The sequence below is a fragment of the Limanda limanda genome, chromosome 14 (assembly GCF_963576545.1).
Source record: "Limanda limanda chromosome 14, fLimLim1.1, whole genome shotgun sequence".
Lineage (NCBI taxonomy): Eukaryota > Metazoa > Chordata > Actinopteri > Pleuronectiformes > Pleuronectidae > Limanda > Limanda limanda.
The window spans coordinates 534,136-561,843 of record NC_083649.1 but is presented as its reverse complement, the minus strand read 5'-3'; the positions used below and the strand labels follow the sequence as shown (position 1 = coordinate 561,843).

Below are 27,708 nucleotides of genomic sequence, written 5' to 3'. Positions count from 1 at the left end.
TCGTGGTGGACTACTTTGGCCTTGGCTCTTGGACTCCTTTTAATCCTGTCAATCAAGTTGTCCGTTTCATAGGCGGGAAGAAACTTCCCCCCCTGTCTTTAACCCTTTTGGTGCCTTTAATCAGGTGCCAGACGGCATTTCCAACTTTGTGTTGGACTCGACAGAAGTTTTTGTCGTACTGTCTTTTAGCACGTTCAGAAGATTTCCCCAGAGCTTCTCGTCCCAGCTGGTGAGACAGCTCTAGCCGTTCTCTGAGCTGCATGACATACTCTGGTGAGGTGTTTTCATTGTCACTGTCACAGTGAATATCACAATCATTTGCAGACTACAGTGTTTTGCTGTAAACATTTATTCACATATTCAATCAATCAATAAAATGTTATTTGTATAGCCCATATTCACAAATTACAAATTGTGTCATAGGGCTTTAACATGGTGTGACATCCTCTGTCCTTAACCCTCAGGAAAAACTACTAAAAAACCTTTATATACAGTCTATGCTAAAAACCCTTTAACAGGTAAAACTACGTAGAAACCTCAGAGAGACACATGTGAGGATCTGTCTCCCAGGACGGACACAAGTGACACAGATGTGTAGAGGAGAACATCATCAGGATAAAGGTTTTAGCAGCAATGATGAGGGGAAACATTTTGAAGGATAACTTCAATACTATATGTCGAGCAGTCCTGCTGCATCATAGTCTCTGGTCAGCAGCAAGATCAGGATCCAGCATCAAGACCTGATCCACTATCGTCCACAGTCATTGTCCACTGCCACCAGGTGGATCCATCATCAGCTGCCATCTCGGCCGTGGTCCACCAACATTATCTGATGCCAACGCGACAAAAGATTCGACATTATTATTACGATCAGCCAGCACGATATAGAATCCACCAGACTGGCTCCACAATTGCGATCTCTGATACTTGAGTATTTTAAGCAAAAACAGAATGTTTCATTCAGAAAAACTTTGCTTTATTTTTTACATGATGCCAAACATTTTCTTATACAAAACATTTCAAATAGAAACTTTCGTATCTCTTTGGACTGGACACCATAAATAATGGGGTTGAGGCTTCCAGGGACAAGGACAAACAGAATGGCCGAAAGTGTCCTGTAGTCAGAGAACTGAGGGAAGCGATGCAGAATGACGACAATAAATCCACTACACAGCATGATCATATACGACATCAGGTGGGTGCTGCAGGTCTTCAGGGCCTTACTGTTCAGAGACTTGCTCTTACTGGTCACACACACGACTGTGATCTTAGCGTAGGTGAGAACTATGCTGCCGATAGAAGAAGAGAGCAGGACCACGGTGTACGTGAGCCCGAAGACATTGTTAATAAACACACTCTCACAGGAGAGTTTGAACAGCGAGGCGTTGTCACAGAACGGGTTAATGATCACTGTCCTGCATCGGTTCAGTCTTATGGTCAAACCCAGGAGAATCCCCACCAGAACAAAGGCCACGCCCCAGGCAGACACAGTAAGCTTGACCACCATCTTGTTGGTCATGATGGTGGCGTAACGCAGAGGATTACAGATGGCCACGTATCTGTCAAAGGCCATGATCATGAGCACGGTGTGAGAGGTGGTGCCGAACAATTGCGTGGTGAACCCCTGCAGCACACACTCGTAGTAGCTGATGAGGCGCTCGGAGGGAGGACGCAGGATGTCTGACAGCAACCGGGGCATAATATTAGTGCTTCCGATGATGTCACTGACTGACAGGCTACACAACAGGAGATACATGGGCTGGTGAAGGTTCTTATCTATGACAATTAGAATGGAAATCCCAATGTTCATAACCATTATAACAATATAGGAAGTTAAGTACAAGAAAAAGACAGGGTACATGGTTTCCTTTGTGATTTTTAACCCCTCCATCTGGAGAGTGAAGCTGTTGTAGGTGTAGTTTTCCATCAACCTGGAAAGAAAATTAATATTATTATAACAGTTGAGTTAGTCTTAATACTATTGATACTTGAAATGTGTTCAATGACAATTTGTACTTGATAACGTCCAAAAGTTAATGTAGCATCAATAGAAATACAAATTACAAAACTACATTTAGACATTATGAAAACAAGTCCTAGTAAAGCTTGACCTGCTCTGGGACTTAGCTTCATCAGTCCCTACTCATCTGCACAAGCAGTAAGAGCTCCTCCTGTTTTATACACACATTTATATCATTGGGGAATCAATGAGCATTACATAATGTAACATGATGTAATATGACATTCAGGTACCCTCAGAAATCTGGATACAATCTGGATACAATCTTCAAGTTCCAAAAGGAAAAGTAGCAAACATTCACTTGGACTCCAAGAGGATCTGATTCCATTTTAGAGGTCAAAGGTCACGTCCACCTCACAAGCACATTTTGTATTTTTATATTTGGACAATGAACCTTTATTTTATTTATTCTTTTACTTCTTTTTTATTTAGTGTTCAACAACAAAACAATATGCATTTTCAGTTACTTTCTTTGTCCATTTTTCAATTGTATGTTATCCTTTTGTAATAAAGTATCGGTAGTCTGTGATTGTTTGTGCATATGTGTGTGAATACAGCTGGATTATGATAGCCTGTGCTCGAACTCGAAAACCCTTCATTGTTTAATAAATAATCATTAATATTAACTATTGAGATTATTAATTTCACATTTATCATATGAGACTGATATTTATAGTTTGACTCGTTGGTCCCTGTAACCAGGGTGATGCCCCTCTACGATAAGTAATAATTACAGATTGGATCATTCTTAATTGATAATTTTATTGTTTTCATTAATTATTTAACTATTCTTAATGGATAACCTTATCATTTATAATTAATTATTTTACTATTCTTAAGTGATAGCCTTATCATTTTTAATTATTTTTAATAAATAATTTTTATTATTTTAATAATCATATTTCATGATTATTAATAATTAGCCAACGTCAAGTCTACTCCTAATGCACAACATCAGGTACAGTGTGCAGCGCATAGAAAGAACAACAAACATTAAAAAGTGCTCATCCAAGAGAAAAAGAGGTTGAAAAATAAGAATAAGCGAGAAAATTCTTCCTGCCGAGAATCCCAAGTTTTTACACTACAACCAGATATATATTTTTATTCGCGAGAGCTAAGAAATGGAGCCGTGGGACAATTTAAGTTTTATTTTTCAGTTTTAATCTTTTCAGAAATATCTTCAAAATTAACATGGGCCCTAATGGGAGAAAATTTTGAAAAAGATTCCTCGATTTCTCGTGGCGGATATAAGCACAGGTCCGAGAGATTTGAGAGTGACATGTCTGCGAAGGAAAAAATCTCACCAACTCAATTATCTAAAATCATGTCTGAGGACCTCCGTTTGGGGATTTGAGAAAAGTTTTAGTGACGAAAAAGGGTGTTAAAACACTCATTTTCAGCCTCTCGCTCTTTAGGGCAAGAGACCTTGAGTCCCATTCGTAGTTTTTGGTCGGGTTATCGCGATCTTTGCTCAATCTGTTGGACGAATTTCTTATAAAACACATTGCACACCATTCGATGTAATTCCTCAGGTTTATTTGTAGGTCTCATTATTGTAAAACAAAATTTGTGGGAGGAGAAGCGCGCCGAAATAAAGACGGAAGAAATATAAGAATGATATACATCATGGAATAGTAATATGCAATGCATTACATATTACTATTCCATGGTGTAGGCAATGCATGCCTAGTGGCAATGCATTGCCACTAGGCATGCATTGCCACTAGGCACCCATAATAACAGACATAATTAAATTAAATTAAATTAAAAGAAAAAAAACAAGGGATGTAGAAATAATAGTCCTGAATGTAGTATCATAGGGGCTATAACGCTTCTTTCTGCTGGGTGAACCGGCTCATGTCGGTTCATGTCGGTGTGTCGGTTGAATAACTCCCATACGGTCCCGTAAGCATCGCCATTACTGCTGGTATTATTGGGTCAAACGATCCCCAAACTACTATAATCGAGTTGAAACGATTATTTGGCATTTTTTTCAAAAGAGTTCAGTCCCTCCCCCAAAGCATTCAGCACGTCACAGCTGACTGGCACTCATTCTCAAGCAGCTGTGAAGTGAAGGAGGCGAGTTGTGTGTGTGGGGACCGGAGGTGTTTATAAAACAGCGCGAGTTGAAAATGGCAGAGGGAGGGAGGGCAGCCCCGTGTGATCGACACAAAGGGTGAAAAAGTTCTCTTCGATTCCGACGAGCAGCAGCACACGATGCAGCGGCCGCGCAGCGTCCGTTCTCCAGCGTGCACCCCCGGCTGTTCACAGCGGACCCGCGCGGGTCTCCCCGCGATTCTCCATCTGTTGTCATACGTTCAATGTCGGGGTTCAGGGGTAAATGATGATGGTCCTCATAGCCCACCCCCCCACCCTTCTCTTTTTCTCTCGGTCTGCTTGTGTGCTTGTAGTTTGGGAGGGGGGGGGACAGATGGGGACATTTAATAATGAGAGGAAATTTCAAAGTTCTCAGTTACAAAGTGTTTTTTTGGAGAGTGTTAATGTTGCATCATTAAGGGTTTGAATAACCATGCACCGATATCCTGGTTTCAGTGACACTTCCGTCTACAGTCATTTAAAGAATAAAGCATAGACTTCAGAGTAAGGGCACATAATAACCGTTTGAATAATCGTGATTTCCATATTGTCCAAAATACTTGTGATTATGATTTTTTCCATAATCAAGCAGCCCTACTACTAACACATAAATAAAACACTAAACTTTACTCACCACAGAAACGGGAGCGTAGACGTCTCTAGCTTCTCCGTCAGGAGAACAAGCCGAACATCAAATCGTGTTATTCATCCGATATGTGAGTGGAAGCCTCTCCACGGTCTCATGTTGTGTTCACTGACGTGCATTAGCCTGTTAGCTCAGGTGTAGCCACGCAGCCAGCTGGCTAGGAAGCTGCAGTCGTCGCTCTGACTGTGACGTCACATGAAATTACTCATAATTTCAAACCTCTATATCGCTTAAACGAGGGAGTTAGAAAAAAATTCACCCCCTAAGAGTTGTCATGAAGGAAGAACCTCGCGATTGAGACTAAAACCAAATTTTGAACCAGGCTGTAAACAGGTTTAATTCTGCTCAAAAGTCAGGCTTTTTAACATGGGAGTCAATGGGACTTCCTGTCTTTTGGAGCCAGGCGTAGCGGCCACCCAGTGAACTGCAGCTTTTTACACTTCCGTATCGGCGTCATCGCTCAGCCCAGGATGTTGCCCCTTGGGGTATACGCGTATGTAAGGGTTTTGTATTCTGAGTGTTTATTTTGTCAGCCTCTTTATAAAGAGTGTTTTCTGTTTTATTATTACCTCGTGTTTCTTCACTTCCTTGTGTTTATGTTTGTCTGAGTTGTTTCGGTCCCCTGTGTTCTGTTTCCTGTTTTATTTTGTAGTCTCTGTTCCTAGTGTGTTTCCTTTCTTCACTTCCTGTCTGTGCTTGTCTGCACCAGTCCTCATGTGTTCCACCTGTGTCCAATTGCCCCTGCCTTCCCTGTGTGTGGATATAAGTCTCTGTGCTTCCCCTTGTCCTTGCTGGTTCGTTGTCTAAATGCCTGTCGTTATGTCCTGTCGTGATCTCCTGTGACTTTTATATCCTGTGTCTCCTGAGCTCCCGTCCTCTGCACCTCCTCGTGTGAGCCTCCAGTGCTTTCCCCTGTGCGCTTTTGTATTTTCTGTTAAAGACTTGTTTCCATTAAAAGACACCTTTTGTTACACTCTGCATCCTGAGTCCGTCTGCCGCACACTTTCTGACAGGGTAGGTAGGGCTGCGGTTTTGGCGTAGATAGTCCTGCGGTATAGGCGTAGGTAGAACTAGATTATTGGCATAGGTAGACCTGCGGTATAGGCGTAGGTAGCGCTGGAGTATAGGCGAAGGTAGACCTGCGGTATAGGCGTAGGTAGCGCTGGAGTATAGGTTTAGGTAGAGCTGCGGTATAGGCGTAGGTAGAGCTGGAGTATAGGCGTAGGTAGTCCTCCGGTATAGGCATAGATAGTCCTGCGGTATAGGTGTAGGTAGAGCTGGAGTATAGGCATAGGTAGACCTGGGGTATAGGCGTAGATAAAGCTGGAGTATAGGCATAAGTAGACCTGCGGTATAGGCATAGGTAGAGCTGGAGTATAGTCATAGGTAGACCTGCGGTATAGGTGTAGGTAGAGCTAGAGTATAGGCATAGGTAGACCAGCGGTATAGGCGTAGGTAGAGCTGGAGTATAGTCATAGGTAGAGCTGGAGTATAGTCGTAGGTAGAGCTGGAGTATAGTCGTAGGTAGAGCTGGAGTATAGTCGTAGGTAGAGCTGGAGTATAGGCATAGGTAGACCTGCGGTATAGGCGTAGGTAGAGCTGGAGTATAGTCGTAGGTAGTCCTGCGGTACAGGCGTAGGTAGAGCTGGAGTATAGGCGTAGGTAGACCTGCGGTATAGGCGTAGGTAGAGCTGGAGTATAGTCGTAGGTAGTCCTGCGATACAGGCGTAGGTAGTGCTGGAGTATAGTCGTAGGTAGAGCTGTGGTATAGGCGTAGGTAGAACTGGAGTATAGTTGTAGGTAGTCCTGCGGTACAGGCGTAGGTAGCGCTGGAGTATAGTCGTAGGTAGTCCTCCGGTATAGGCATAGATAGTCCTGCGGTATAGGTGTAGGTAGAGCTGGAGTATAGGCATAGGTAGACCTGGGGTAAAGGCGTAGATAAAGCTGGAGTATAGACATAGGTAGACCTGCGGTATAGGCATAGGTAGAGCTGGAGTATAGTCGTAGGTAGACCTGCGGTATAGGTGTAGGTAGAGCTGGAGTATAGGCATAGGTAGACCTGCAGTATAGGCGTAGGTAGAGCTGGAGTATAGTCGTAGGCAGAGCTGGAGTATAGTCGTAGGTAGAGCTGGAGTATAGTCGTAGGTAGTCCTGCGGTATAGGCGTAGATAGAGCTGGAGTATAGGCATAGGTAGACCTGCGGTATAGGCGTAGGTAGAGCTGGAGTATAGTCGTAGGTAGTCCTGCGGTACAGGCGTAGGTAGAGCTGGAGTATAGTCGTAGGTAGTCCTGCGATACAGGCGTAGGTAGTGCTTGAGTATAGTCGTAGGTAGAGCTGTGGTATAGGCGTAGGTAGAACTGGAGTATAGTCGTAGGTAGTCCTGCGGTACAGATGTAGGTAGCGCTGGAGTATAGTCGTAGGTAGAGCTGCGGTACAGGCGTAGGTAGCGCTGGAGTATAGTCGTAGGTAGTCCTCCGGTATAGGCATAGATAGTCCTGCGGTATAGGTGTAGGTAGAGCTGGAGTATAGGCATAGGTAGACCTGGGGTATAGGCGTAGATAAAGCTGGAGTATAGGCATAGGTAGACCTGCGGTATAGGCATAGGTAGAGCTGGAGTATAGTCGTAGGTAGACCTGCGGTATAGGTGTAGGTAGAGCTGGAGTATAGGCATAGGTAGACCTGCGGTATAGGCGTAGGTAGAGCTGGAGTATAGTCGTAGGTAGAGCTGGAGTATAGTCGTAGGTAGAGCTGGAGTATAGTCGTAGGTAGAGCTGGAGTATAGTCGTAGGTAGTCCTGCGGTATAGGCGTAGATAGAGCTGGAGTATAGTCGTAGGTAGAGCTGCGGTTTAGGCTATAAATGCTTTTCAGAGAGGAGGCTGTATAATGTGTCTGAATAGGGAGAGTTAACAGTTAACTGTTCAGCCTGAGCCCGAGCAACATGTCTGAGTAACCTCATTGTGTTAATGACACCGAGACAGGACTCCATCATGGAGTAAAGACAGACTTCTGGAGCCTTAAAGGAGACATATTCTGCCCATTTTACCGCAGTTGATATGGTTCCTTTGGGTCTTAATGAAATGTCTGAAACATATTTTGGTCAAAATACCAGAAGGATCATTTAAAACAGCAGCCTTCTTACCCTGTCTAAAGCAGCCCTCCTCAGATTGACCTGTTTTGAGTGCCCCCCCTCCTTCATGCTGGTGACCCCGGAGCCAGCGTTAGCTCGTGGCGATGGTGGTCCAAGGCCATGGAGCGAGACTCCCTACATGGGTATATTGTGACTATGACGTGTATTCTGGTCGTAATCCCATTCCACGCCATCTAGCATATCGTTTCTGACAGAGAGAAACCACAACAAATCAAGGGGGTTGTTTTTTTCCAGAGTTTTTGGGACGGTAGACACGCCAGACAACCACATTAACATGTAGAAGCACTACAAAAGTGGAATTTTCATAATATGCCACCTTTAATGAATATGTGATTTGCTTCGTTTGGGAGATGTACCATACCTTTTGGGCAAATATATTGTACGTGGGGGGGGGCTGGTTTTAACCATCTGATGGTTATACATCAAAGACTTCCCTCCAGTATGTGTTTAATTTAGGGCAGAGCCAGAATATATGTGTGTGATTGGCAGCACGTGCTCCACAGTTCGGCCAACACAAGTTGGAATGTGTCGGATCTAGGGTTGCAAAGGGGGGGAAAGTTTCCGGTAAATTTCCGGAAACTTTCCGGAAACATTCCATGAGGAGTTAAGCTAGGGAATTTTGCGAATTTTGAAAAAAAAAAACTATTGAGGCCTGCTGTAGAGTGGAGGACTAGTCAGGTAAATTTCCATGATATTACTGGGAAAATATATTAGCATGCTGATTGAGGATTGTTCATCTGTTCATCTAGACTATTTCCATTCATTTATCCATCAATTGTAAAATATGTTTACAGACGATTCCAATTGTTTGGCTAACTATTTATATCTCTGGCATTGCATTAGTGTTTTTTTACAAACTTTTTTCTCATCTTATTCTACAGAACAATGCCACGTGCACTCTCTCATGTGTGGAGACATTTCACCCCATCCAATGTAGAAGGAAAGGCTGTGTACATTTGCAAATACTGTGCAAAGACCTAATAACACAATGATGCAGAAGCATATTAAGACAAGTGCCCAAAGTTTCCTCAGACACAACAAAATGTTTATATTTATGTCTGTATATGACAAGGTAAATACAGTTTGTATAAATTACACACAACATTTCCAGTTTATTCCCGTTAATTCCTGTTAATTCCAGTATATTCCTGTTAATTCCCGTTAATTCCCATGGAAAGTTTCCAAGTTTAAATATTCCCGGAATTTTGCAACCCTAGTCGGGTCCATCTTGGCTAATATTTCTGGTGTTCTGAAGAATATGGTATTTATTTCCATTTAAATTCCCTCCAGGTGTTTGAACTTGGAACCAGGTGTGCCTCTGTGCACCTCCCCTCCCAGGTGTTCATTTCCACTTCCGATCTCTGCTTTATCTGTAGGTAATTATGTAGATTCATAGATAGAAATATGTTCAATAGTTTACGTATTGTTTTCTTATCTTCGTTCCCATCTGTATTTCTATTAAGAAACCTTCTTAATTGGTACGTTTGAAAAGCTTTCCCCACTCTTTGTGTGTTGTTAGAAAAGTGTTCAGTTGTAGATATGTGAAGAAATCTGCTTTTGGGAGATCAGAATCCTTTTCCAGCTGCTCCAATGTGTTGGTTGTCTTCGTTAAATCGCTGATGAAGGTAAACCAATCCCCGGGCCGTGAGCAGCTTTATCTCCTGTCGGGGGGGAAAGACGTGTCGGCACTTCTACTAACCTTTTTCACTGATTTGAGCAAAACCAACCAAATTCCAGCTGTGTTCATTTTAATGTGAAAAGTTCTAAACATGGAAGTAGAAGGACCATTTTGAGAAAACAGTGTAGAGTGAATCTTAATGTTTAATGGTGGACAAACAGGGAACATGCTGGTTACACGGTTTGCATCTCAGATCATTCCAGTGTTGAAGATATGATCAGGATACAATCATTTAAAGAAAAAGTCTTTTTTTGAGACGGACTAAGGACAAATTCTTGAAGAAACTAGCACGTAACTCTTTACTGACCAGGCCGTAGATTATGGGGTTGAGTGCTGGTGGAATGAGGATGAACAGGATGCTGATGAATTTCTTGATGTTTTGAGAGAGTGAGGTCCTGTGACTCACGATAATGATGGTTGAAGAGACCTCGTAGAGCACATACACAACAAGGTGTGACGCACATGTCTGGAAGGCCTTGCTGCAGACTCTGCTGTCAGCGCGGCCTCGTTTAACAGAAGCATGAAGGATTCTAAAGTAGGAAAAGGCAATGATGACGAACATCCCTGTACTCAGAGTCCAGGACATCGACAGACCTAGAAAAACACGAAAAGCACAATCATCTCAAAGTATCATGTCAACTCCTGTCATCCCTTTGACTGACTCCGCCTTCCAGTAACAGCACAGTGAACTTTAGAAATCATTAATATTATCGAGATGAAATATTTACATTTAACTGTGTAACACTGTGAGAGCCGCAGCTAATGAACTCATTTCCCTTTGGTTTAACATCGCAATGAATCAATTAATTAACATTTGATTTGATTTCTCACAGAATAATTCATGGCTGTTGATTTGAAAGCATTGTTAGGGGAATAAATTAATAAAAGTCCTGGATCTAGTGAATTTAAATGTGGTTTCTAAAGGGAACGTCTGCTGAGTCACTTCTGTGAAGTCTCTGCACTGACCATAGATGTTATTGGTGGGGGTGGACCTGCAGGCCAGGTTCAGGATGGCCCGGTTGCTGCAGTAGACGTGCTGGATGGTGTTGCCGCACAGAGGAACATTGATGTGAAGGCTGAAGAGCACCGTGATGCAGAGCAGAGCCAGGGCCCAGGCCAGGACGCAGCAGGTGTGCAGCCGAGCTGACGTCATGATGGCCTGATACCTGAGCGGCTCACACACAGCAATGTACCTGCACACACAGGGTTTCACCTTAGAGATAAGTTTTATATGAGATATGTTTTATAAAGAAGGCCTCAGCATCTCTTACTGTGTGCTGCTCAGTTCATGAATATGTGAGAACAAGGATCATAAACAACACTTTATGATTTCAAGCAACGAAGTGGTTGAGAATTATTTTACTTTATAAAACCATGTGAAATTTTGGTGGCTAGTCAAAAAAAACACGTTAACATGAAGTGAGTTTGTTTCTTTGTAAATGGATCTAAAAACACATGAGACACTAAAAAAACCCTTTTCTTTCCCCTGGATTTAGACTGAGAACTCTGGAAAGGAGAAACAAGAACCATATGCAACAAAGGTCCATATTAACACACAGTACAGATCATTCTGGTGAGGACTTGTTTACCTGTCGTAGGCCATCGCAGCCAGAAGAGTCAGCACTGAGGCACCGTACAGGTGCACAGAGAAGGCCTGGGCCAGGGCGGAGGTGTAGCTGATCCTCTTCTCCCCGGTCAGAAGGTGCAGCATCAGGCGAGGCAGCACCGCGGTGGAGCCCATCACGTCGCTGACCACCAGATTACACAGCAACACAAACATGGGTCTGTGCAGGTTCTTGTCTATGACAATGATGCACACCACCGCACCGTTCCCCAACAGCACCACCATGTAGTTAACCAGAACCAGGATGAAGAGGAGCGGCCCGTAGCCTGGTGGGATGTGGAAGCCCTCCAGCTGGAACACGATAGGCTGCCTGAGAGGAGTGACCACGGACCCGTTCTCCATCCACAGCTCCTCCTGGAGGTCGCTCGCTTCTGAATCCCAAACTTTCAGGAATCAGTTTGTCACCGAAACCTCAGGAACAGAAAACTGGTGTAATTCTCGATAAATTAAAAAGATTAGCGCCACCGGCAGTAAAACAGGAAACTGATGCTTGATTACATTACATTTCATTTAGCTGATGATTGTGTTTCAATAAATACAAAAAGTCAAAAGATCATAAAAACAATAAGATTCTTTTGAAAAGCCTAAAGCGTCTGTCAGTCGTCCTCCTGTGAAGCTCTGACTTGTCTGAGGACAGTTGTCTGCTTTAAATGATTTGACATCGAGTCGTGAGCGTCCATCAGCCCATCTCTGCCCCCCCCACCCCCCCCCAAACCGCCCTCTGTGGCCTATGTCTCTAATCACATGATCATTCTGAAGCTTGTGTTAGAAAGGACAATGTTCACCACACTGTGGGTCAGACTGCAGGGAGTTTGTGTCTGTGTGTGTGTGTGTCTGTGTGTGTGTGTGGGGGGGTTAATGAGTGTCCTGGAGGCCTCTGACCTCCCAGGGGTCTCAGTGACCGGTGCTGTAATAGAATTAGAAGCGTCCGTGAGGCGTCCAGGGGCTGATGGGCAGGGAGCAGCTGCTCAGTGGGACTGGTCTGGTTCCCAGTCAACGTTCCAGTTCATCCCAGAGCTGCTGAGTGTGTGTCGGCCTGAGTGTGTGTCGGCCTGAGTGTGTGTCGGCCTGAGTGTGTGTCGGCCTGAGTGTGTGTCGGCCTGAGTGTGTGTCGGCCTGAGTGTGTGTCGGCCTGAGTGTGTGTCGGCCTGAGTGTGTGTCGGCCTGAGTGTGTGTCGGCCTGAGTGTGTGTCGGCCTGAGTGTGTGTCAGCCTGAGTGTGTGTCGGCCTGAGTGTGTGTCAGCCTGAGTGTGTGTCGGCCTGAGTGTGTGTCAGCCTGAGTGTGTGTCGGCCTGAATGTACGAGCTGATCCCAAAGCAGGTCAGCAGCCTCGGAGCAGAAGCAGCTGCACAGTTTCTCTATCTGAAGTTTCATTGGAGTTTGTCTGTTAGATGATGATGTAATGTTCAGAGGTCAGGGGTCACACAGGGACATGTCATCCTCATGTTGTTGTTGTGAGTCCCTGTGTGTCCCCCGAGGCCCCCTGGTGTCAGGTTGACCCTCTGCGCTCTGATAAACATCTCCCACTCCCACAGGACTAATCAGCAGCACTAACTGGTAAGTGTGTTGCTGGGAGGCGGCTCACACAGACCATCAACACTCATTACTGGCTGCTGTGGTAACTGCATCACACAATGATGAAACCTTCTCCTGTGGTTTGATGTTCAGCAGCAAAGTTTGACTGTGCAGAACTTTGCTGCTGAACAGAAGAAGAAACATCATGATCACTCTGAATTCATCAGTCACTTGTCCTTGTTCAGAAAATAAGCAGTAAGTGTTTGTGTAAAGTTCCTGGTGCAGAGAAACCTATGAATGATCCTGGAAGCAGAACCAAGAGTCTCCTGAATAGATTCATGTCTTTAGATCAGAGGTCTTCAACAGGGGGTCTGCGACCCCTAGGGGGTCCGCGGAGGTACTGCAGGGGGGTCGCGTAATCTTTGGTTGATTAGACAATTTTTTAAATTTTTTATTATTATTTTTATTTTTTTTCACAAATTTAAATGTCTTTCAATACACATTAACATGCATCCAACATATTGAGAGGCTGATTTGACCCTCTGCCTGACAACCTCCATCCATCCAAGGTTAGATAAGTTGTGTGCTACCCATCGGGGTCCGACATCTCACTGATGTGGGAGTATGTGTGCCATACGGATTCACTGTCTCTTCTACATGTATGTTTAAAATAAAAACATGAATCTGTGAATAACTTTAATAGCTCAGTGTTGTATGTAAGATGTACAGTGGGTACAGAAAGTATTCAGACCCATTTAAATATTTCACTCTTTGTTTCATTGCAGCAATTTGCAAAAATCAAAAAAGTTCATTTTATTTCTCATTAATGTACACTCAGCACCCCATCTTGACAGAAAAAAACAGAAATGTAGACATTTTTGCACATTTATTAAAAAGGAAAAACTGAAATATCAAATGGTCATAAGTATTCAGACCCTTTGCTGTGACACTCATATTGAACTCACATTCTGTCCATGTCTTCTGATCCTCCTTGAGATGGTTCTACTCCTTCATTGGAGTCCAGCCGTGTTTAATTAAACTGATTGGACTTGATTAGGAAAGGCACACACCTGTCTATATAAGACCTTCCAGCTCACAGTGCATGTCAGACAGGACGACTGGTTGAAATTGAAGGAAAAGATGAATGCGGTCAAGTACAGAGATATCCTGCAAGAAAACTTCTTCCAGAGTGCTCTGGCCCTCAGACCGAAGGTTCACCTTCCAACAAGGCAATGACCCTAAAGGCTCCAGAATGCTTCTACGTTCTCCGTTTCTCGGAGAGGTCTCAACGGGGGGGGCGAAGAGTCTTTTGGATTTTTACTTGTCCGTCCAGTGTACGTCGAAAAAAATTCACCGCCAAACCCATAGGTGGCGCAACGGAAGACGAGCTCAGAGAAGCCTACCCCATTTGGGAAGAAGAAGTCCACGTGTCTCTGTTGACATGTTAGCTCCTCCCACAAACTGAACCATGGCAACTAACAGAACTAAATAAAGTGACACCCAGCGGGTCAAGATGCTGATGTAATCGTTTCTTAGCGCAGCGGTTCACCGGTCTTGTTTCCGAACTGTGTTGCTGATTCCACAGCTTGAAGCTCCGTGTAGCTTGAAGCTAGCTTCCCCCCCCAGCTTCCACACACAGTCAGCAGGACTCCCGACACTAACTACTACCCAGTGTTTGCTTCTAACCTGACGGTATTATAGAAACAGTGTCATGATAGAAGTGGAATTAAAGTCGTGACAGGGGGTTTTTGCACTGTTACCACAGCAGTTAGCATGGTGGCTAGCCCGCTAGCCTAGCCCGCTAGCGCCGTTTTGAAAGCTCGTTATAACCGTATGTGACCGTGCACACATGCCCTCAGTGCTCTAACGAGCCACCGTCAGCCGGACAACTCCGCTGGCTTAACACACACGTCACATTAATCGTAGAATCATAGTTGTGATCGTGTTTATTGTCAAGCAGGACGTTTAAGGTCCGGAAATGTGAAATCCGGAAATTACGTCGTAGGGAAATGATGTCGGTCACGGACCAATCACAGTCAAGGTCTGTCCGTGGGCTCTCTGACATAAACACGGACAGTTAGAAAAATCAGAGGTGTACGAAAAGCTCTCCGAGACGCTCGGAGAGGGCGTTCCACGACGGATAGGGCGGTCTTATCTGTCCGTAATAGAAAAGACGCAGAAGCATAAATTGGCCTTAAGCAGACAGCTAAAATAACAAAGGAGTGGCTTCAGAACAACTCTGTGACCGTTCTGGACTGGCCCAGCCAGAGCCCTGACCTAAACCCCATTGAGCATCTCTGGAGAGACCTGAACATGTCTGTCCACCAATGTCCACCATCCAACCTGACGGAACTGGAGAGGATCTGCAAGGAAGAATGTCAGAGGATCCCCAAATCCAGGTGTGAACAACGTGTTGCATCATTCCCAAGAAGACTCATGGCTGTACTGGCTCAAAAGGTTCTACTCAATACTGAGCAAAGGGTCTGAATACTTATGGCCATGTGATATTTCAGTTTTTCTTTTTTAATAAATTTGCAAAACTTTCTACATTTCAGTTTTTTTCTGTCAGGATGGGGTGCTGAGTGAACATTGATGAGAAATAAAATGAACTTTTTTAGATTTTAGCAAATGGCTGCAATGAAACAGAGTGAAACATTTAAAGGGGTCTGAATACTCTCCGTACCCACTGTATGTTTATAAACAGCAGTGGCATGGCCACCCTGTACCTTGCACATGTTTAAATTAAAAACATGAATATATGAACCCGTGTAATATTTGAATAGCTTAGTATTGAATGCACAATATCAGGGTAGTTATGTTTATACATGGCACTAATCCCAGTTTACTATAAAACACAATTTTATACAATATATATAGTAGGGGGTCCCTGCTCCATCTCTCCACCTGTTTGGGGGTCCTTGGCCTGAAAAACGTTGAAGACCCCTGGTTTAGATTAGATTAAAGAAGAATTAAACTTCACAATACAAATTACATGGCACATGAATAAGATTGGTGACGCATGTTCAACGTTGTAGGAAGAAGAGCAACCGGATCATCAGAGACCCCCCCCCCCCCGTCACCCGGCAGAGATAGTTTCACCCCCCCTTTTCCAATCCGTCATAATTCCACTGACTCTGCACCTGAGCATATTTGCACCGTTGCATTTTGCACTATTGTTTTCTTGTTTCTTCAGGTGTATATATATATTTTAGATATGTATATTTTTTTCTATTTACATTTTTCTTTTCTATTTTATCTTATTTTATTTTTTTGTCTGCTTGTAATATTCTGAGCATTTCCATAAGAGAGCCTGCTTAATGTAATCGTTCTGTACATGACAATAAACTCTTGAAACTTGAGTAATGACTTTTGAAGGATTGTGAAGTTGCACAGACACAGTGTGGGTTTGACAGCTGTTTAGCGCCATCTGCTGCTCATTTCCTGCTATTACAGCTTCGTGCACATCAAGAAAACTGATTCAAACAGCACCCAGAGGTTTTCCAATCTGAAACATGTCACAGGACAACGTCTGCCTGGATGTGGGTCAGCGGGGGTGCTGTCTGTCTCACAGGTCTGACCTGTTGAGCCACGACTCAGTCCTTCACATTAACAGCTGATCTTAATGTTCTGAACAGGGAAATGATGATCAGGAACAAGATATGATGACAGAAGGAAACAGACATTTCTCTGAACTGAATGGAAACTGACTCCAAATAAGAAGTGAAGGAAATATCAGTTGAGTTCATCTGTAATGTTTAAGTCATGAATAAAGACTTTATCCCGTCTTCTCTCCTAATCAGAAATCTGCTTTAGATTAACAGAAGTGAACTGAAGTCCCTTTTTGGTCCAGTTGTTATTCTTGTGATTTCCTCCCACTCGGCTCCGAGCGGCCTGGCTGCAGGTGAGAGGCCGGGGAATCGTTAAGCTGCTTTTTGTTTGGATCCAAATGACAGAATCCACATATTCTTTGGAAACATGAACTAATCCAGATGTTTTTTATGTGTTTACTTTCTGCCAGAGTCCGAGTGTTTGAAATGACAGTGGTTGGTTTACACAAATCTCTATGTCTGAAGTGACCAGTGCAAAGTCAGCGCGGTCCACAGAGCAATAAGCCACGGGAATGAGAACCAACCAGAAGGATCTCGGCTCCAGTAACATTTAATAAATTGTGTATTAATGTGAGGTCACAACACTCGGTTCAGGGTCTGTGCTACTGAGCCTTCTGGGGCTTCATTCTTTCACAAAGGTCATGTGATCCCACTGGTTCGTCTTTATAGATCTTATAAATCAATGATGTCTCACAGAATTTCACAAACATGGTTTTTCTATCATCTATCAAATTCAACGTGTCTCCAGCATCGGTTTAAACGTGAAACGCTGCCTTGTTTCCCTTGTAGCTCAAATGTCCTTCAAACTGTTCCTGTCGCCTGAAACCTCCACTGACGTCTTGCTTCTGGATCCGTTCTGCTCCTTCACACCTTCTGCCTGCTCGTCTCTCTGATGGCTGTTCTGCTCCTTCACACCTTCTGCCTGCTCGTCTCTCTGATGGCTGTTCTGCTCCTTCACACCTTCTTCCTGCTCGTCTCTCTGATGGCTGTTCTGCTCCTTCACACCTTCTGCCTGCTCGTCTCTCTGATGGCTGTTCTGCTCCTTCACACCTTCTGCCTGCTCGTCTCTGATGGCTGTTCTGCTCTGATCCTTCTCCCCCTGCTTTGAGAAGAACCTATGATTGACTCAAAGATCAGCAGTAACCAGGGAAACCTCAGAATCGCTGAGTCTTCAGTTTCTAAACGTGTCCGTGTCCTGTGTCTCTGCCGAGCGGACAGACGAGTGTCCTTCAGCAAATCCACAATGCCGTGGGTTTGATACCCTCTTGGGTCCTAACACCTCCTACATGCAACACATTTAGAAAATAAAAGGCAGTTGACAAAGTTGTTTTAATGTGAAAGATTTTATGAGTGATAAATCATTTGACAAATGTTCACGACCACACAAACAGGAAATACAACAAGTACTAACTGGGATCAGTTTGGCATCTCTCAGTTTTACACAATGATCATTACAAACACTGCATACGGCACTCAAAGTGAATCTTTAATAAGTAAATCACGAGATTACTATGTCTTCTTCTTCTTCTTCTTCTTCTTCTTCTTCTTCTTCTTCTTCTTCTTCTTCTTCTTCTTCTTCTTCTTCTTCTTCTTCTTCTTCTTCTTCTTCTTCTTCTTCTTCTTCTTCTTCTTCTTCTTCTTCTTCTTCTTCTTCTTCTTCTTAAAGCCCCATCCTCTGAGGGACTTTTAAAAAGACATATTCACAACTGACACGTGTAGAATACACAAGTAACAATTAGTTGCCACAATATTAATAGATGACATAGATTCATCAAATTTAATCTCTGAACTTCAGATGAAGTTTCCAGCCCCCCCGGTTGGAGGAGACAGAAATCCTAACATTTCATCAGAGTTGTTCAAGATCGACTGTCGTTAATATGAACGTGATTGATGTAAAAAATCTGGCATGTACTTTGAAGTTGGCAAAAAACGAACACGCAAAACACATAACATTTTTAAAATTGGGACATTTGTGTTGGTGTTCAGCTAAGACAAAGTGTGTTGCTATAGATCAGTTCAGTGTTGTTGTCATGTAAACAGATGTAAACCAGTCAGGTTTATGTAAAGCTCACTGCATCATTTCTTCTCTTCATTAGAACATTCATCTGAAAACATTTTCCTTCAAACAAAATCCTGAAACCAGGTTTTCGTGAATCCAGCTGAGATTAGTTCCCTTCAATATATTGGACCAAGTCGGCAGGACTTGTGTGTCCAGCTTCATAAAACTGCATAGAAATAGATTTGTGTAGCATGTTGTGTTGTTGAAATACATAGATACATAGAATACTAGCTCAGGTCCATGTTCCGTTATATAGGGAACAAAGATATTGAAATGAAAATGCTAATAAAATACTATTAATGTGCTGGATCAGTTTTCAGTAGATTCATCATAACAGTGTTGGCTTTTTTTCCTGATTCTCAGGACATATTTATGTTGTTTGGTTCATAATCACTAATAATTAGTTTATTATTTTAATTTTAATTTATTATGACAACTTGACAGAAATGTATATATATAAAACATATGTAACGTAGAGGAATCAGATCTTTGCTCTTCTCAGTTGCATCAGGTCATGTGACTCCTATGGAAAACACATCAGAAGTACGACGGTTGATCTTTAGAGCTACTGGGAAAAATCGACTGCACAGTGGGTCAGCTTCTGAGACCTGAAACCTGAAGTTCATGCTTTAATAGAAAACTCATGTTTGACGAGATGCCTTCGAAGCTTTGAAATTATGTGTGTTTGACTTGTTTTGTCTGGATTGAGCCTGAAAGCTCATTAACCAACAAACCACCAGTGGAAATGAGGAGTGTTTTACATTGAAGCTCGATCTCTATCAGATGGCTTTTCCCAGGATGAGGATACTCATGAAGAAGACCATGATGAAGAACAGCCACATGAAGAATCTATCCATGACCTTGGCGACCTTCCTCCATTCCCCGATGCGCAGCTGTGCTGCTCGCTGGTCCTGGTAGGAGTTGGCGATGTACTCGACGTTCTTGCACAGTCCCTGGTGCTGGCAGACACACTTCACTAAGATCTCCCTCCTGTTCTTCCGGACTTCACCTCCTTTCTGTTCCTCATCAAGATCTTCTTCTCCACACAAACGGTTCTTCTCATGTCCTTGCTCTTCTCCACCACCAGCAGCTCCTTCCTCCTTCGAGTGGTCGATGGTCACCAGCAGATCCTCCTTCCAGGCCGTCTGGTTGGTCACATCCTGCCTCACCTTCAGAGACTCCCCTGACCCGCCCTCCCCCCCCCTCCCTCCCCAGGCCTGTCCGTTCACATCCCAGTTTGCTCCTCTGTTATTCCCATTGGCTGATGGGGCCTCCGACTGGTCCTGAGACAGAGGTTGTTTGTTGGATGAAGTCCGACCGAAACAGTTCTCTCCGACCTCAGAGACAAAGCAGATGCGTGCGAGGTGATTGAGGATGAAGCGTTCGGCCCACCGCGGGACGGGCCGCGCCTCGGGACCACAGTGGTGAATGTTCATGATGAAGATGGTGAGGGCTGTGGAAGCCGTCACCATCGTCATGGTAGCTATGTAGTATTTTCCTGTTGAAAAAGGAAAGTGAAGATCATTTAGAGGGACGAACATTCTTCGCATGAGAAATTGTCGATTAACAAGACAGCAGATTATAAAATGTTCTCTGTCTCTAAGTGAGGAGACAGGCCAGGGGCTAGCATGCTAGCTGGCTAGCATGCTAACTTCAGTAGAAGAGAAGCGGTAAGAGAAGTGAAAGATAAACAAGAGTAACGTTTACATCTCATCTCTTTTCAAATATATGATATTAGCCATTAGCAAAACCTTCTTGGTTTATTTATTATGTAGACTGATTTGATGTGTGAATGTAATAAATATTTTATTTGGGATGAATATATGATTGGTTTGTATCTAGGCTGCTTCAGGTTTTAAAACCCACCTCCACTGGATATGTATTTCCATTTGACTTTCACTGCAAAGAACCATTTCCTCCATGAGATCACATTAAACCTCAGTTGAACAAACAAATATCACAGACACCTTCAGCTCAGCAGTTTGACTTGATTTTAATGTGCCATGAAAAATCGTTTCACAAAGAATAACAGTCATCATTTCAAAATAAAAGACTACGGTGGTTTTCATTTCGATTATGACACACTAACCCATCTCCATCGTATTTGTGTGGTCACAGTTTGTGGTGGGTCGAGTTGTACTGAGTAATAAAATGTGTTCTAACAAATCAATCTTTGACTAATCCAGGTGTTGGATTACGAGGAATATTTAATTCATAAATCACTTTTGACTGTAAATGATCAAATGCTGTTTGGAGGAGACTCAGGCTTTAGGTGAACCAGAGGGGGGGGGCTTCCTATAACCGTCACTGCTCCTCATGTCCCCCATTTGTTTCACTTTGTAGCAGAGAAAGAATCATGCTCGTATCTCGTCCTTTTTCACATTACATACAATTTAGTGCTTATTGTAATGACATGAATTTAGATAATCTCAATCTGTGTGAGCTGTAGCAGTGGAAGAATGTGACCCGTCATCTCACTCAGTAGAGCTCACACCTCTGCCAAGGCCCAACCCTTCCCTTAAGGTTTCTGTTATCAAGATCAATGACTCATTCTCATAGGGTAAATGTCAAACACATCCTGTTTCACGATGGTAGAGAAAGATGCTCTGTCCCGACTCAGACTGCATCCTCCAGCCGAGTGTCATGATAATCTGTCCTGTAGTTTGTGTGTAATTGTGCTAAAAAACAAACTAAGTTAGTTCATACAAACAGTGTTCATTACAATTCTTTATCTAATGATTATCAATGACAAGTAGAAAACAAAGAAATCCAATGTCCTCATTGATCTGAGTTGAAGTTCTGGAGTAAATCTTTTGTCAGTTATTTATTCCGCTTTTTATTCTGGAGTATAACTGCTTCAACTGGAGGTTCTGTATGGGACAGAGGACCAGAGGGGCGGAGTTCCTCCCACCGTCACTACTGCAGGGATTGAAGAAGACGAAGAGTTTGTCCGTGAAGGAGCAGCCGGTGAAGGAGTAGAGGACGGCAGCTGTGTCCACATCGTACAGAGACACCAGACCGTCTTCGTAGTCAACAAACACGCCCACCTTCTTGGGCACAGACTTCAGACGGAGACGGACGCGAGTTTCAGCGAAAGCTTTGTACTCGTTCCCGTTCCTCAAAGACACGGTCCAGTAACCGTTCAGAGGACTCAGTGTGACCTGGCCCTTCCTGTCCACCGACTCACTGGCTACTCCTAAGTCCCACTTCGTCTTCCCCTCAACCAGAACCTCTAAGTAAAATCTTCCTGACGAAAAACTGTTCTTACTGAAGACACTGGCATAATAAGAAAACCTCTTGGGGTTGTCGGGGAGATTCTTGTTTACGTCACCGAACGTCACCTGTTTCCTGTCGTCAGACACGACGAGCCACGGGTTCGCTGTCTCAGGATCCAGGGTCACGTTGGTGGCATACTGCTGGGCCGTCTTCAGCTCTGCCTCAAAGAAGACCTGCATCTCTTTACTGAGCTCCTCCTCCAGCTCAGCCACAGCCGCTGCCACAGTCCCTTTATACGACGGCTGACGGACACTAACACCTGTCCAGTCTTTGGCCTCCTCAATCGACCAGAAGGTTTGGAGGAATTGGAAGTGGTCTTCAGAACACGAGAGCTGCTTCAGCTTCTCACTTTTCTTCTTCAGGTCAAACATCTCTTGCTCCAGGTCTGCAACCAAGCCTTTGGCCTGCTTCTCTATTGGTCGGTGTTTGTTATCGATCGTCTCAATGAACTCAGCCAGGCCTCGGTCGATGGGTTCCTTCAGAGCAGCAAAGACCTGAAGACCTTGTTCTTTCTCTCTGTTTGCACTTTCATAGCTGACCTCCACCGAGTGTTTGAGCTGCCCGATCATCGCCTCTCTCTTCTGGATCATCTGCTGAAGCTCAGCCTCTTTCTCGTCCAGCTCAGTCAATTTCTCTTCGTATTCTGTTTTCACAGGGACGACATTGTGTGTCTGGTGGTCTAAAACCATGCAGAGCATGCAGACACACACCTGGTCCATCTTGCAGTAGAGCTCCAGAGGTTTATAGTGTTTCACGCACATCCGAACCTGCAGGTTTTCCACAGGATGGATCAGCTGATGTTTTTTCAGCCCTAGCACTGTCAGGTGCGGCTCCAGGTGAGTTCCACAGTAGGAGGCCAGACACACCAGGCAGGACTTCAAGGCTCCCAGTTTGGTTCCAGTGCAGACGTCACAGGAAACCTCCTCTGCTGCTCCACGTGTTGGCTCTGGTTGGGTTGGTCTGAACTGAGCGGCCATCTGAGAGATCAGAGTATTGACCCGCAGCTCCGGTCTGGTGTAGAAAACCTCCTTACACATAGGACACCTGCACGGGATGTTGACAGCCCAGTGCTGAGTGATGCAGCTCTTACAGAAGTTGTGTCCACATGGTGTGGCCACTGGCTCGGTGAGCACATCCAGACAGATGGGGCACACAAACTGGTCCTGACTCAGTCGGTAGCTGGAGGCAGCCATGTGCGCACGCTGAGAACAAAAGTCAAAGTGTGAAAAACAAAACTATATCAGTTCTGTCTTATCGTGCAGTGGAGCGTGAGCTGGTGTTAATGCTCCAAGCCGAGCCGAGTACTCACATGTTCCTGTGCGGTTCAGAGGAGCTTCTGTTGTTCAACAACTTCTCTAACTACTTCTGAGAAGAGCGACTCATCTGGTGCAGCTCTGCCGTCGCTCTGGCAACCTGTCGTCTGTGGAATGAGGCGTCACTGCTTCGGCTCCACTCTTACCGAAACTGTGACCAGGTTATGTTGCATTTCTGGTTTGGGATTTTTTGGTAGTGACACATGTTTGGCACAGTGGGAACCTGGAGTTATTCTTCAGAGCAGCCAATCAGCCCCGGCAGTTATAGGTCAATGGAGAGCTCATCGTCTTTGGATCCATCGGCCTCGACACATCGCGTCGGGTTCAAAGTTTCCAAAGTGATAGAAGTTAAGGTGGATGGTTTTTCTTTAGCGGATTCTTAAAGCATTGACATGTTCTGCTTTGGCTCTAAAGTTAGAGTCAGAACGAGCTGAGCCAACAGAACAAGTTTGACAGGAAGTCACAAAGTTCCTCTGATGTGAATCTCCTGCACTGCTCTCTGTTGTGTGAGGATTTGCTTCTCAGGCTCGAAATCAGTGTTTTCATTTGTTGACTGGTTTAATAAAAAGTGAACATCATGAAAACGTTGGGACTCTCTTTGCGTCCTGGCACGACACATGTCAAATAAACGATTCTCAAGAATCTGACTCTGGAAGGAAATTCCTGTCGCTTGCTGATCACACGATATCTTCTTGTTTAAGATTCCAAAGAAGTTGGTCCAGCTCCAACAGAACTTCTCCAGGTCCCTCTCACCTGCTCGATTTAGAAAGTCGACAACATTTGAAGAACTGTAAGAAAGCTTCGCTGAGTCTGCTCACCTATCAGTGGGACGCTCTCGGAGGGCGGCATGCTCTCAGCCACCAGCAGCTGGAACACAGTGAGGGCCAGCAGCACCGTGACGCCCAGGGAAACCTTCTCCCCCGAGTCAGCGGGCAGGTAGAAGCCCAGCGGAGCCAGAAAGGAGATCATCATGCAGGGGATGAGGAGGTTGAAGATGTAGAAGGACGCCCGTCTCTTCAGGTGGAGAGTGAAGGTGATGTCCGGGTACGGATCCGAACAGCAGCCGTACAGGATGACGTTTTTCTTGGCTGGCATCCCCAGAACCTGGTTGGGAAAAGGAAATGTTTTAGATTTTTGTCAAAGAACTCTTGAACACGTTGTAAACATATGGTAACAGCTGACCTCCCACTCAACGTTGGAGACAAAGTCGGACAGGTCAGCACTGTCCAGGGCATTGGACAAGTCCATCTGGTTTCCATTGTACGTCCAGGAGCCGAAGGTCAAGTGACACTCCTGCAAATCAAAGGGGAAGAAGGCCACGTCCACGGAGCAGGAGCTTTTCGTGATGGCCGGCTGGTCCCACATCACCTGACCATCGCTACGGAGAACTACGTTGGTTTCCATGGAGCTGGAGAATTCATCGTCCGCACTGTGGAGGAGAAGGTTGAGGAGGTGAATAGAGGACAAGTGGCCGCCCTGTGTAGCTGTGAGTGTTCATCGAGGACACACCCACCTGTTGTACAGAACAATATCTGGTCTCCATACGTAGCTGCTGGGAATGCGGATGGTGTCGAGCCCGTCGTAGTCGTCCTTGTCCCAGGTGAGGTAGGCGTCCAACCACACCTGGCGGATCCACAGGTAGGTGGTCAGGATCTGGTTCCGCTCATCCTGGTGAAACCACGGACACGTGAGTGTGACACAGATATACACACAACAGGAAGACATGTGCAGTCAGGATGTGTTACCATGTCGATGATCTGGGAGAGCGTGATCTGCAGCGTGACGTTGATGATGTGGTCGGTGTCCTCCACCGGCCGCAGGGCGTTGGTGTAGTTGGAGAAAAGGTCGGTGAGCAACTTCTGAGCGAAGCGTCCGTGAGCGGCCCAACAAACTACAGAGCAACAAGAGAGAAGTCCATGAAGCTTTCTGTAGCGCCCCCTTCAGGACCAACTTCTCATCTTCTGAAAGGTGAAACCCTTTCAGAAGATGAGTCGTGTGACTGACAGAAAAGTGCAGCCTCAAGGGGGCGCTCTCCTCTCTCTCTTTATATTTACAGCTAAATGAAAACAACTGAACCAAAATTAACTGAGGCTGAATATTCCTGTTTTTTTATTCAACTTTAAATTGGATTAAATAAATTACATTTTTGAACGTGGTCCTTTTTCTCTGCAGTGATTTTCTCTTCATCCTGAAACGTCTCATGTTCCATAAAACCAGCAAATCACAACTCCCAGTTCAATTAACCTCCCTGCCTCCTCAGGATTTACACATTAATCACAGATTGTCTGCGGACTGATAATTCCACTTAATCCTGCCACAACTAATAATGAGCATGAGGATGTGACTAAAAGGAGACGAGTGAATATTCCTCCGTCAGCCTGAACCCAAACCAACGTTATCCAGTGACTCAAGATTCATAAACTGGACTTTAACAGACGGATCCATGATATGAAACGTGGATCAGTTCAGTGAGAAACAGAACATTCACCAGCTCTGAATGAATCCACACAAACACAGCAGTGAAGGGACCACAATGCATTGCAGCTACAGGATGTGATGATATCACACCAGGACGGTGTCCACACCAGGCTGATCGCATCATGAAGAACCAGATGATTCTTTTGCTGGGTTCATATCAGATGAACATGTTGTAAGTCAGAGCAGACCAAAGTGAGAGCAGCACACAGAGCTCCTCCGGCTCCAGTCACCATATAAGTAACTAGAACTCAGCCTGTGGCTCTCGGCTGCTCCCAGGCGTCTCCACGCAGCCGTGGAAGGACGTCCAGTCACCACAGAGACATTCTGTGAAGTCTGTTTGACTTTCTGCCTCTTAATCAAACCTGTTGTTCAGTGTTTGGCCCGAGGACACAGCAGAGCCTGCTTCTGTACAAGGGGTGGGAGGATTCATCCAGTGGAATACCGTGACCTACAACTATAACAAAGAAGATATAGATATAGAATTAGATAAATCATATCAATCTGGCTCTATAGTCTGTGATGCACAAAAACTAAATCCTCACCAAATATATTTATTCAGGGTCAATGCACATTAAAGATTTGTGTAAATCAGGCAGTTCAGACAATTTGGCTGATTTTCAATATAAAAAACATCCAATTATCTTGTGAGTGATTAATCTGTTTAAAAGTGACGCTGCTGCTTCGTGTGAACATCGAAGACAAAGACGTTTTCAGGATCTCACAAAGCGACTGATTTCCATCAAGCTTTGAAGACAAGAAAGAACTCGTCTGATCACAAATCATCACATTGAGCTGAAGCTTGAGGGAACGAACCCAGAACAAGAATCAAATCATCATTCGCTTCAAAAGCCAAACCAGGAGTTCTACATGTAAGTTCCACGTTAACTAAACTAAAGTCTCGAGTCCGGAGCCCAGACGCCAAACAGCTGTTTAGAGCTCCTCCCCCTTTGAGTCACCGCGGCGCAACAAAACACAAACATGTAAATCATTTATTATTTAAACGAAAACATTCAACACAACGTTTCCCGTTATTATTCAGCCTTATGAAGAGTCTCCTGCTTTTACATCCCCTCTAGACACTGGTTTATAGATTTGTAGTTTACAGAAATTGCATTTTTAATAAAACATAAAAGATAAACGTGATCTCTTTGCTGAAACAGAACCTGCAGCTTCAGCACCGACTGTAAAGCTCAGTTCACCCGTGACATTCCTCATTTATCCTGAAGATGTGACCTTGTGATATCTTATGAAAAATAGTTTATTTATTATACTTCTCCTTACAGGTTGTAAAGTAAATTTGTATTTTAGTTGAACAAAATGTACAGAATGGAAAAAACAACCAAAATAGAAATGTGTTTTTCTGTCTTAGGCCTTTTGAAGAATCGCTCATGTTCTGTGTAACGAGTGAGAAAAATGATTTTAATAATTTAATAATTATTAAACAGCCTTGAGTCAGCAGGACAAACTCCTGAAGTCTAAACAGCAATAAAGAAAAAGAGATTGATGAGTGTTGGAGGAGTCGTTAGGACGAGATAAACAGAGGTAATCCCCCCCCCACACACAGACACACACACACACACACACATGCTTTGCACAAAAAAGGAAGTGCACAAACCCACAGGGTGTTCAGTGACCTTCAGATAAGAAGAACATGTAGAATAGAAACTCAGACAGAGACACAGTGTGAGTGTGTTTGTGTGTGTGTGTGTGTGTGTGTGTGTGTGTGTGTGTGTGTGTGTGTGTGTGTGTGTGTGTGTGTGTGTGTGTCTGTGTCTGTGTCTGAGTGTGTGTGTGTGTGTTAACATCTTTTTGCTCTAAAATGGAAACGAACAACAGCCTCATGCTCATTGTTATTCATGACTCTTGTGATTATAGCTGTTGTGTTATCTCACACTTTCCTACTGTAAGAAAACTCTAACTCAATTATTTTGATTTGATTTTAAAACAAACGACGATTTTAACACAAACGACTTCCTCAAGAAATGAGATTAAATTATTTCAGATACAAACGCTGCCATCTGCTAACATGGAGGAGGTGCAAGTCCTGTCTGCTAACATGGAGGAGGAGCATGTCCAATAACACACACACACACACACACACACACACACACACACACACACACACACACACACACACACACACACACACACACACACACACACACACACACGAGACAGCTTCTTTGATCAAAGTCCTCTCGTCCATCACAACATTCCCTGGACGACACTGTTGCTATGGTTACG

General features: G+C 44.2%; 3 protein-coding genes across 3 annotated transcripts; all 3 read right to left on the bottom strand.

Annotated features, from left to right (window-relative positions):
* Positions 1–976: 976 nt before the first annotated feature.
* On the bottom strand, positions 977–19,023 carry LOC133019692 (uncharacterized). Its single transcript, XM_061086250.1, has 8 exons — positions 19,006–19,023; positions 17,146–17,437; positions 11,181–11,598; positions 10,558–10,784; positions 9,854–10,185; positions 6,340–7,654; positions 4,237–4,324; positions 977–1,931 (listed from the first exon to the last, which is right to left on the bottom strand). Exons 1-8 carry the CDS (start codon positions 19,021–19,023, stop codon positions 977–979), a joined length of 3,645 nt encoding a protein of 1,214 aa, XP_060942233.1.
* Positions 19,024–19,176: 153 nt separating this feature from the next.
* Positions 19,177–26,204, bottom strand: LOC133019690 (neuronal acetylcholine receptor subunit alpha-10-like). Its single transcript, XM_061086248.1, has 7 exons — positions 26,187–26,204; positions 25,920–25,971; positions 24,732–24,877; positions 24,500–24,654; positions 24,169–24,415; positions 23,805–24,090; positions 19,177–19,895 (listed from the first exon to the last, which is right to left on the bottom strand). The coding sequence occupies exons 1-7, from the start codon at positions 26,202–26,204 to the stop codon at positions 19,177–19,179; spliced, it is 1,623 nt and encodes a 540-aa protein (XP_060942231.1).
* LOC133019676 (E3 ubiquitin-protein ligase TRIM39-like) lies at positions 21,214–22,866 on the bottom strand. The gene has a single exon (XM_061086235.1). The coding sequence runs from the start codon at positions 22,864–22,866 to the stop codon at positions 21,214–21,216; it is 1,653 nt and encodes a 550-aa protein (XP_060942218.1).
* Positions 26,205–27,708: the final 1,504 nt, after the last annotated feature.

Bases quoted from the DNA above. Each gene is read 5' to 3' on its own strand.
- LOC133019692 (XM_061086250.1), bottom strand. The intron at 10,785-11,180 runs GTAAACAAGTCC...CTGTGTGTGCAG, and splicing joins GCTGCGATGGCCTACGACAG to GTACATTGCTGTGTGTGAGC. The intron at 7,655-9,853 runs GTCCGTCTCAAA...CTCCCTATTCAG, and splicing joins TCTTCAAGAATTTGTCCTTA to ACACATTATACAGCCTCCTC.
- LOC133019676 (XM_061086235.1), bottom strand. From the start codon at position 22,866: ATGGCTGCCTCCAGCTACCGACTGAGTCAGGACCAGTTTGTGTGCCCC.
- LOC133019690 (XM_061086248.1), bottom strand. The intron at 24,878-25,919 runs GTTGTAGGTCAC...GTTGCTCTGTAG, and splicing joins TCTATATCTTCTTTGTTATA to TTTGTTGGGCCGCTCACGGA. The intron at 19,896-23,804 runs GTGAGCAGACTC...CTTTTTCAACAG, and splicing joins CGAGAGCGTCCCACTGATAG to GAAAATACTACATAGCTACC.